At 36.3% G+C, this 10,984-nt stretch overlaps 2 protein-coding genes across 7 annotated transcripts in view; both read right to left on the minus strand.

The window, feature by feature from the left end:
* Positions 1–3,865, minus strand: part of LOC129802368 (protein ECT2) — an 85,107-nt gene extending 81,242 nt beyond the window's left edge. For all 6 annotated transcript variants that reach the window (XM_055848120.1, XM_055848122.1, XM_055848121.1 and 3 more), the window contains exon 1: positions 3,406–3,865. In XM_055848120.1, coding sequence (XP_055704095.1) covers positions 3,406–3,481 — 76 coding nt within the window. In that variant the 5' untranslated portion in view covers positions 3,482–3,865. The remainder of the gene's footprint in view (positions 1–3,405) is intronic.
* Positions 3,866–7,398: 3,533 nt separating this feature from the next.
* LOC129802369 (transmembrane protein 43 homolog) lies at positions 7,399–8,888 on the minus strand. The gene is made up of 3 exons (XM_055848126.1): positions 8,683–8,888; positions 7,782–8,598; positions 7,399–7,699 (listed from the first exon to the last, which is right to left on the minus strand). The coding sequence occupies exons 1-3, from the start codon at positions 8,776–8,778 to the stop codon at positions 7,488–7,490; spliced, it is 1,125 nt and encodes a 374-aa protein (XP_055704101.1). The 5' UTR covers positions 8,779–8,888; the 3' UTR covers positions 7,399–7,487.
* Between the last annotated feature and the right edge of the window lie 2,096 nt (positions 8,889–10,984).

A 10,984-nucleotide genomic window follows, 5' to 3' on the forward strand; every position in this document is an offset into this window, starting at 1 on the left:
GAAGGGCAAAAGAATTGCAGCGGTACTGGGATGCTCCCCTTCGTGAGCCCAGTACACCTGTCCCTATTACTCATATAAGGAAATTATGAGCTTCATAGAAAGCCCAGCAAATATCCTTCGACATTCGGAATACGTCTTTGAAACACCCTTCAGGGCCTTCAGGGTAATCTTCAAGCGAATTTATTGATTCCCGCAATTGTCTTCGCACAACTCACAAATTCGCAACACGACGCCTCTCTCTTGCCCGGATGATCCTTATTACCAATAATCCATAAATTGACATTATTTTTGAAATTTCAGATGTAAACAAATGGAATTTTGAGGTTGCAGAATTCATTCTCGCAGTTTTTCACCACAGTCCACAGCAGATACACTCATTCATAAACACTTTTCTAGTAGTTGTGAACGCTAGCGGTGAAACGTTCACAAGTGAACGATTTACCTCACGCGTTCACAACTACTAGAAAAGTACTAGAAAAGTACTAGAAAACTTTTAGAAAAGTCCTCCCCCTGGGGGTGGATTATGTAAAAATCGTGAACGTTCACTGGTGAAACGTTCACAAGTGAACGATGCACCGCTCACGTTCACAACTGCTAGAAAAGTGATTATGAATGAATGAGTGAATCAGTTACGGTGAAAAACTGCTAGAGTGAATTCAAAGACGTAAAAATTCATTGTTTTTGTTCAGTGGTCATGTAGTATTTCACAAATTTTCTAAGTTTTCTGCGATATTTTAGCAAAACTGGAGTGAAATTGGTGTTGAAATAATACAAAGTGTGTACAAACCCGGGAGCAGCGTCTGTTAACGTGAGTGAGAAATTTTGTCAATCTTTTCGATTTGTCCGGAAGTGAATATTTATACGTGCCACGAAAACACTGTTTCGATAAATTATATTTTGGCAATTTTTTTGCGTTGAATGCTTTATAAACTCAATGATTTCGAGTCACATTATAAACTAGTTCTGTGAAAAAGCCTTACTTTCGGTTCTGCAATGTATTTTTCGTCCTAAAAACTGCATTCGCTTCCAGTTTCACCCCATCAAATGATGGTCAAAAAACTAACCTAAAAAAACTGAGTGAAGTAAATCGTTCACCACCTTCATAATCGCATTTTAGCGGTTCACTAGTGAAAAGTTCACTTTGATCTGTCAAGTGAATTATTCACCGGGTTCACTTACTTGCATAAATCCACCCCCTGAAAGTCCTGAGCCCACGACTCCGATAAGGATAAGAGGTTGAAAATAAATATATAAATGAAAATTACGTGTGTTAGGTAGGATGCACCTTCTTGAAATAATACGATCAGTTAGATATTATTGTTCGCATTAATCATTTTCGGGTAAGAATTCTCTAACTCTGAAAACGCTTTACTATAGTGAACGATTCACTAGGGAAAGGTTACCGAGCTTCCCTTCATGATTGGCTAGAAAAGTTATTCTGTAACTTTGCGTGAAAAGAGATGGGAAGGTGTATTGAAATTTTCAGTAAATTCAAGATTTTCATTAAGGGAAATAAATTTAGCCCATTATAATATTATATTTTAATAGCTAGTCCAATTCCTCAATTTTGAGAAAATATCTATGGGTGAAATCCATAAGGAACATAGAGAAAAAATTGAATCGTCCGAAGGTAGCGCACTGTCCCCTAATATTTCAATTAAATAAATATGAAAAACACTAGAATTGAGTAGAATTGAAAAAGATTTTTCACTGGCTTCACCGAGTGATTACATAATCTTCACCGAAAAATTGACAAGTGAAACGTGAAACACATAACCTCAAAGTCATCTTCTCACGTGAAGCTTATCGCAAGTTACAGAATCTCTTTTGCTATCACTTCAGTGAAGTGTTCACCAATTCTGACAGGTGATCATCTCACAGAATTACAGAACTCCCCCCTGGAACCATTTCAAAATGAAATTCAAGCAATTTTCATGTGTACCAAACTGCGTTTCGAGCAGTTTTCGAGTAGTTGTCATGTCTGCCAACTTATTTGTACGCTAGCGTTCACCAGGAAGTGGCAAGTGCGAGTGGGATGTATAAGATCAAATAGTTGTCATTCTTCTTTGACATTTTCACAGTTCAGAAATTATTAATATTATTAATTGAATTAGTCAGACCAATATCAGCAATTGATTGTATCACCGGTTTGGTAAATAAAAAGTGTTTCGGACACATAAGCATTCACGTTAACCTCTTTTTTTGTTTAATAGTAATTTGAGACTACAGCGCCTCTGGCGATGGTTTTACAAAGTTGATTGATCCTAAAAAATGTAGCGAATCTAAAGGCCTTTAGTATTTCCTAATGAAGAAGTATATCGATTGGGTGGAATCTGAGCTATGGTCGCCTAAGTTCCAAAAACAACAAATTGGATTTTTCCTTAGATTCTGGGTTTTACAAAGTACCAAAATAATAAGCATTTTTGTAAATCGTTGGATATAACGATTTAAATAAAATGCAGAGTATCTATCGATAAAAGAATTTTTTAACGATGAATCTTCTGAAAGTAGCAAAGTTTATTTTGACGCTCAGTGAAACTATTTAAAGATTGCAAAATTTATAATTAATAAATTTTCAGTGAATCTACGAAGCTAATTCTGTGCCATTGAATGTAAATATTTAGCAAATAGAAGTAGGTATTTTTGTGGTGGGAATTTTCTCTAATTGGACTTTGATTGTTTCACTTCCCAATAATGATTTTTTTTAGGATTGCACAAATTCGTTCATTCATTGGGTAAAAATAGTTTTGAAGTGGATGAGTAGCTTCCAATCTGACAAAGTGATTAATGAGAAAATTATCATAAAGTCACCTCATTTAATTGTGCTTCATATTCTCGATCTGCGTCAATGAATTTTGCTAGAGTGCTACGGAAGGTGCTGAAGTGTGAGATTTTTTCTTAAAGTTCTCTCTCTGATTCACAAGAACATCCTCTGACGCCAATTCTAGCATCAGGAGACGAGTGATTCTTAAGCATGGGGAGCTTGGGAGAAGCTACAGGAAATAATTTTGATATTGAGAGCAAATATTGCGGGATTTCTTGCAGAAAAAAAATAAGAATACACGCGGGAATAAGAATTCCATCGAATGTGAAACAGGTAGAAGAATGACAGTTAAATTAACAGCTGCTTGAAATTCAAATGAAAAAATTCCGCCCAGCCGTTGGTATTGGAGTAAGCAGGAGGGAAGATAGCGATTTTCGCTGAGGCACAAATAGCTGTCTCTTTCATTCTCACACAAAGTCCAATTGGAATAAATGGATAAAAAAAAACGATCGCAAATCACACAAAAATAGCTCTAAAATCGTTTTTAAACACAACAGTGAGCATAAAAATGTTTCTCAGTGCTAAATAGCACACCAATTACTGCCCCAATTGCCCAATTTGTGAGAAAAAGTGCCAATTACCTTCGCATTTGGACTGTTCTTCATCGCAACTGGTGGCATTTGGACCAGTGACGCCACTTTCTGAAGCACTTTCCATGGTTTTTCTGCACTCTTGAGAATCTTCTAGCCAGCTAAAATAATAACTGAGGTTCCAAGTGATGTCCAGAGATGGGATAACACCAGATAAGTCCGGTGGAATGTCCACAAATTGCGTCCCAAAAGGGATCTTTCACTCTCGTTGCAAATAACAAAAAAAAACAAGCCACAGGACGCACAAATAAAATCACAATTTTAACTCACTTCGCGATTGAGCACTGCCTACTATTCACTTTCATGTCCTCTTCCATTTTGCATTGAAGTTCTCTAGCAATGAATTTACACCAATTTTCACGGGGAAATCCTTGAAAATTTACGCATTTTCCTCACTGAAGATCAAAAGTGAACTGAAACAGTTGCCAACGATAGCGACAGTTGAGAGCGACGTTTGAGCGACAAATTCAGCGGAAAAAATGAGCCGCGATTGAAGTTCGCGGATTGGCCGCTCGAATTCGTTAAGAGTTATTCGAATTAAATATTTCATTAATTTCACAGCGACATTTGAAATTTTCATTTGCACAATTTATTATTATGAAAGGAAATAATTCAGAATAAATTGAGTTTCTTAAATGCATTAAAAATTATTAAAATTCTCATATAAAAATAACATAGGGTAATAAGGAGGGTAAGTGTATCAATTTTTCTCGTACAGTAGACTCTCGCAAATTCGGCTCTTTTAAGATCGGGCTACTTTTAAATTCGGGCAGCGGTTACATTTGAAAAAAGTTTGTTGACATTTTTCAAGTTTGATTATGATTATCAAATGAATCAAATATGCTCAAATTTGGCATGGTTTGTCTTAGTTTTGATGTGATTTTGCATTATTGAGGGATTTTCATGCAATTTACGATATATATCAGTGTGTAAACTCAATATCTATATGCACATGTCGCCCGAATTTCTGTCTAATTCGGCTGACATTTCGGTCCTATATGCCCGAATTTGAGAGAGTCTACTGTAGTTGCATGCAATTTCCGAAGTCTTAAGCTGCCTACACACTATTATCATTAAAAAAAAATCTTTAAAAAAATAACTTTTTAAAGTAAAGTACAATGGGCAGAAATGTATGGGAGCTGGTCCAACCCTTCGCCAGATATGGAACTGCCCATTTTGTAGGTATTGGTGTATGACTTAAAAATTACCGAGATCTAAGTAAAAAAGGACTGTCAATCCTTGGGAAATTAACGATATCCTTCTGACAATTCGCAACTTTGACAATTTATTACCCGAAAACGGTTTAACCGATCTTAATGAAATTCGGGTAAAGGTCGATGTATGACTTAAGCTTTAAATAATTATTTTAAGATTTTCCCTCTGACTACTCCATCTGGTAGCTCTCATACAAACTATTCATGTTTTAAAACCATCGCATATTACAGTAGACTCTTCGTTATCCGGCTGACTGGGGGACAAATGACATTTAGGTTTTTTGAATGATCAACGGTTTTTCTATTTTGTGCAGTGTGAATTTATTTTCTGTCTGACAAAGAAAAAGAGAATTTTCTTCATGGTGTGCTTATGTTTCATTTTTTATCACAATTATGTATTAAAAACTTCGATACAATGTTAATAATACTTTAATTCACTCTGGACAAACTTCATGTTTAGTGAAAATAATTTTGAATATATCAACCGCCATAGTGTTTGGCAGCTGTCACCCGGATAACGAAGTGGCGGATAACGAAGAGTTGAGTGTATAGAGGGCAACAAAACGAAAACTCTTTTCGTTTAATGGCAAATCACAGGTATATTTTTTGAGTCCTTGGTATATCTTGAACATATGACCCGAGGAAACTTATAGTCTATCAAGTCAACTTTTTCAGATATCTTGAAGTTAGAGCTCTTAAAAAATGGGTAAAACGGGTAAAACTATTTTTATGAAATTTGCTTTTCTTAAATAACGGCATATCGTAAGTTGTTGGCGCCAAAGAACGTTTTCTAAAAGAGAATTGAACTCAAAAAATGTTTTCCTAAAGGAAACTGTATCCCTATCCCTCCATTTTTCTTATATCCAGATTTTCCTCAAATATCCTCGAATATTCTTTAATTTCGTTAAAAGTATTGCCTCGATTGGATCCTTTTGTTGTCTTTAAAGGAATATTTTCCTTCAAAAAGGAGCTAGGATTGCTGACCTCTTTTTTCAAGAAGAATATTACTGCATAAGAGACATTTCCCTAGATACAATGAAAAGATGATAATGATAAATGACAAAAGATTTATAAGGAAGATCTGGAAAATTGCAGAGAAAATGAAGAGATAAAGATATGGTTTGTTCTAGGAAAATCTTCCTTGAGTCCTTCCTTACAAATTGCTCTTTGAAACGATCAAGATGAAATAAACTATATTATTGTACAAAAGTAATTTTATAAAAAAAATCATACAATTCTTATACATATGTTTTATGCTTTAATGCTTTTCCTACATACTTTTGGGGTTGGTCCCGGAACAAAAGTTTTTACCTTTGCCAAAACCTATTCGATGGTATAGGTCTCATTCATGGCGAAAGGTTGGACCGTTTTGCCCATTGTTCTTTATGATAGAAAAAACCTTCAGTGTTTGCAGTGACAAATAGTGCAAATAGTTCAGCTCCATACGTAAAAAAAGGGACAATCAAAGTAAAGTATTGATACCGTCGCAAAGTACGCAAAGTCAACTAGCATTTTCTTCTCTATAATGATCTTGAAGAATTTTCGAAGTACGGCATATAGAACCACAATTTAAAAAATTAACTTTTTAACTAGACACGTTTAAGTAATTCCATTGTTTCTTTGTTTTGTAGCGCGTCTCTTTCCCGTATATAAATATCTCATCTGTATATGAAGAAATGCTTCCCAATTTTGTCTCGACTGAATTTTACGCTTATTTGTAAATTCTTAAGGATGTTACGGGAATGTTACGAAATTATACAAAACTTAAGGGGAAATGAGGGGAAAATCCCATTAAAAACTTAATGAGAAATTAGGGGAAGTTGTTGACATTTTGCGTTTAGCATGCGCTTCTGATTGCAAAGTATTTTTCATGGATATTCGCTCAACAAAAGTTGATGTCCTGTATTAAAGCTTAGTTTTAAGGTAAAAGTGTTCTGTGATATCGCTGCAATGAGTATTTAATAGCGGAAATAAGGAAAATACATCGTTATACAACATCTCTCAAAGAATACACTCAGTCTCGGGATTAAGCACATTTTCGGGATCGAAAAAAACGCACAAAATGGCATTATGCATGGTGTAAATTTGCATACAATTTCGCGCGGAGTAAAAGTATAGTTAAAACAAAAAGATTCAACTATTTAGTAGAACTGCTTTAACAAATGCGTACAAATAGTACGCTCATAGCAGAAGTAAACTATTTTAATATGGAAATGTATACAAAGGAGACTACTTCTGCTCTTAGCGTCTCAATTCTCAAAGGCACTCAAAAAGATTCTTTAATTCTTTTTCTGACCAAAATTGATTTTCTTATGTTCGTAGTTCGTAGGGTTCTTGCAAATTGTAAAATGTTTAAAAATACTGAAATATTGTTGGTTCAGTATCCTTTTCGTAGCGCGAAAACAGATCAGCTACTCACAAGTAGTTGTAAGGTTTCCCGTATTGTGAATTGTATCAGAAGAAGAAGATGAATAAAGTGTGAACTTGAACGGGATGCCGCGTGGTTTTACTGCAGCGACGTGAATGGAATATTAATCCAGATAAAATTCCAGGTGAGCTTGAGCAGTATACTACATCACGGTTCAATATCGCTACCGATCAACTGATCACTGTGATTGATCAATGCCGATCAGCCGATCAAAGTGAATGATCCAATGTGAACAAAGTGGCTCCAGCAAAGCTGAATTTTCATTTCTTGTCTCTCCTAAATCTCTGCGGAGAAAACGTTCAGAACAAACTCCCTCTGAATTCGAAGGTCTTGAAAAAAAAATCATCTAAAACCATTTAATCACGACAAATATCACACAACTACAGGATTTAATCTCAGGGAGTCACACAATGGGGCTTCTTGGTGCACAGTCAGTTCATTCGGTTGTACTGGGCAACACCTCTGGCACAATAAAGAAAGGGAGAGGCTGCTGCAAGTAGCAGTCCAGCTCCCATCCAGGGCCTGTGAAAAGCCCACGCCAGTGACGTGATGAGAAGTGCCAATGAGAAGGAGAGGATGAAATTAGCTGATACTGGATGAGAAGGATCTGGGGCAATTCGAGACAGAAAACGACTTTGGGCCACTGAAAGTAAAGGCACATGTCATATCAGAATGGAAATCGGGATCCAATTCGATGCTCTTTTCCTGAAAAAAACAAAACTTACAAGCAACATGAACGACTGACGCTGTAGCAGTTGCTGCAAAGAAGAGCAGGAGCCATCCGAAGAACCTAATAGTCCAAGTGGTCATTCGCTGTGAGTGATGTTCCTGCCTAAAGGATTCTGCTAGACTCAGTTGGCCCTTGTACACCAGGAGTACGTGACTCTTGAGGCTGGTCTCATAGGGAACAACTGAGCCCTTCTCCAAGCGTCCGACAATCGTATAAACTTCCCCTTCGAGCCCGGCAAATGCAAATTGTATCCGGATGTCCCCAATTTCGGGATTCCAAACGTCATTGCAGTGGTAGTAGAGGCCAGAATGGAGCTTTACAGCTGGATCTTCAGGCCGGCTGTCAGATGTAAGCTCCACAAATGTGGAGATTCTATCTTTGACAGCTGCTCCGAGATCGTAATAACCGATTTGAACACGTTCAGCAACTTGAATGCGACTCTCAATGGGAAATGCTTTAGGATTGTGATGGCCAGTGCGAATGTAGAAATTCCGGGAATCTATCAGCTGGTCTCGCCAGTCCATTGTGTAGTAATATGTGCGATCTTCAGTCTCTACAGAAGCTATACTCTCTCCATATCTATGCTCAACTGTTTCCTCAATCCACTGATACATCTGCACACGTCTCTTTAGCTTCACGCTGTTCACCTGGATACCATAATCTGGCTCTGTTAGGGGTTCTTCTGTCACCAGAGAGCCGGTAATGTGAACAAGTCGTCCCTCATAAGTACTTTCTAGAGGATTCTCAGGATTTAAAGTAACAGCGTCATTCATAGCTTCATCCAGCGACATGGTCTTATGCACAGCACGGCCCTGGAGTAAAAAAAAATACGATGAAGAGTATTTTCAGGGTTTATCTGTATGTCAGGAGAAGGGAGGTTAGAAATTCAATCTCACCTCATTCCAGAAGAGAATACTCGCTCCAGCAATGAAGAGGATGATCCCAAAAGTGGCTATTAGCCAGCATGCTCGGAATTGTTCAATTAGAGTCATCGTTCTCGCATATTTAGGATATTTTCACACACTTGTCTGTTGCCCAGGGAGTCTTCCAGAAACTTCAGTCAAACTCTCAGAGGAGTGTCCCAAAGCCTTGATGGAAGATTTCATGAAAATTATCACCGGTTTTTAAATGCGGTAATGTTTCTTGAGAAGCACGATAAATGTCTGAAATTTTCAATGAAATTTTAAATTTTGAAAACCCTAACTTTGTCACAAACTCAACAGAGCGACATCAGAAGTGTCTTTGCTAAAACTGAGCGACACTCAATGTGTCTTTGCTAAAACTGAGCGACATTCTCCGTCCCATCAAATAAACTTTTCTGCGCTGATTTAACCAGGCGTTTTTTAAACAAGTAACGGCTCCCTCACGGGCACTAACGGTTCCCGTCAAATAATTTCGTCAGATATCTTTCAGATTTCTGCAGAAAATATCTACACCTCTGCCGAAAATCTGTAGATATTCCTAAGAATTTTATTTGGGCTTGGCACAAAATTCGTCAGAAATTTTTGCAGATTCTCTGACGAATCCTGGTGCATACCCCATAGAAAAAAACGGAATAGGAATAACATGCGAAAAATTCCTATGGGATTTTCCACTATTTTTCCTTAAAAAATTCCATAGGAATTTTCCATAATACGTTAAAAGGATAATTTAATGGATTTATGCTGGATTTTTTTTATATAGAATAAATCCATGGAAATATGCTCGTGGAATTTATGTGGCTTTTTCCACCAAAATAAAATGGAGAAAAAATGAAGCTGTCACATGCACCTCGTGATTTTACTTCCGAATATTAAAGAAATAGCAAAGATTACGAGGATTATAATCTGTCTTACTAAACCGGCAATAACGAATTAACACTTAATGCAATAAAAAAATATTTTATAAAAAAATAATAATTTTTCCTAAAATATATATTAAATGACATAAAAACAGTATTATTTTAGATTGGCGACCTATTTAATGTAATCACTTCACTATTATCTACACGAAACACAGTGTCGCATAATTAATTAATATTATAATTGCCACATATATAAATCCCTAAAAATGTTTGCGGAAGGTTTGGAAACGTTGTCGCAACACCATTTTATTTCCTTGACATTTGAGAAAAATAGTGGAAAAAACCTTGGAAAACCCTGTGGAAAGATGGTGGAATTTTCCATACGATTTCTCCCGCTTATCCCGTGGGCGTTTCACGTGTGAGTTCCCCATAGCAAAAGAAAGCGGAATAAGGAATCACAAGGAAAAATTCCTTAGAATTTTCTAGTATTTTTCCTTGGTAAATTCCACGGAAGTTCTCTATAGTATATTTCCAAGGAAATTCCCATGCATTTATAGTGGATTTTTTGTGTGAAATATTTCCCACGAAATTTACGTGGATTGAATATGGGTCTTTCCACCAAAGAAAATGGAGAACAAATGTCACATGAATCTCATATTTTTATTTAAAAAATAGTTTCACGAGGATTTTAATATGTTTTATTCGTTTTATTGAATCAGCGATAACGAATTTATACTTTAGATAAGAAAAAGCTAACGTACAAAAAAATTATTTTCCTAAAAAAATACATTCCATGAAATAAAAACACGTATAATTTAGGTCCGCGGTCTGTTTTTGACTCTTTCGTCTCCTTTGGGACACTGGGTACCCATGGAAACAACAATTTTTTTAGACTATCTAGAATCGATAAAAATCCGATTCTTCTGGATAATTACAAACTATAAGGATGTCCAAATCTAGGATATTTTTTGCAGGATTCTAATTAACTCCTTAGCTTAGATATTTTTGATCAAATATCGTGAATTTTCGATTTTCTGCTTCCTTGCATATATTGTGACTTTTTTCATATTTCTAGACCAGAATAAGGAAAAACCTCTCGGGGCCAATAAGTATGATAACTAACAATTACAGATTGCATAAATTCGAAAAACATTTTTTTCTTAAATTTTCAAAAAACTTGTTCAAACTTTATGGGTACTCTCGTCCCCAAAAATCTAGAGGTCAAATGTAAGGTTATCCCGCCAATGTCCGCCATTTGCTTTTCGACACCAACCTTGTAAGAAAATTCCAAGCGGGAGCGACATTTTTGCCAATATGGCCGATAATTTGGCAGCGAGGGAGATTGCTTTCAGGGAAGTTTTTCCTATTCTTCCAGATTTTGGAGAATTCTGTTTGTCCAGGAAGTGTCTTTTATG

The sequence above is a fragment of the Phlebotomus papatasi genome, chromosome 2 (genome assembly GCF_024763615.1).
Source record: "Phlebotomus papatasi isolate M1 chromosome 2, Ppap_2.1, whole genome shotgun sequence".
Taxonomy (NCBI): Eukaryota; Metazoa; Arthropoda; class Insecta; order Diptera; family Psychodidae; genus Phlebotomus; species Phlebotomus papatasi.

What these genes read in the sequence shown, in the direction of transcription:
- LOC129802369 (XM_055848126.1), bottom strand. Translation starts at nt 8,778, where the DNA reads ATGACTCTAATTGAACAATTCCGAGCATGCTGGCTAATAGCCACTTTT. An exon ending in GTATTCTCTTCTGGAATGAG is followed by an intron (nt 8,599 to 8,682) that starts GTGAGATTGAAT and finishes TTTTTACTCCAG; the next exon opens with GGCCGTGCTGTGCATAAGAC. An exon ending in GTCAGTCGTTCATGTTGCTT is followed by an intron (nt 7,700 to 7,781) that starts GTAAGTTTTGTT and finishes CTTTACTTTCAG; the next exon opens with TGGCCCAAAGTCGTTTTCTG.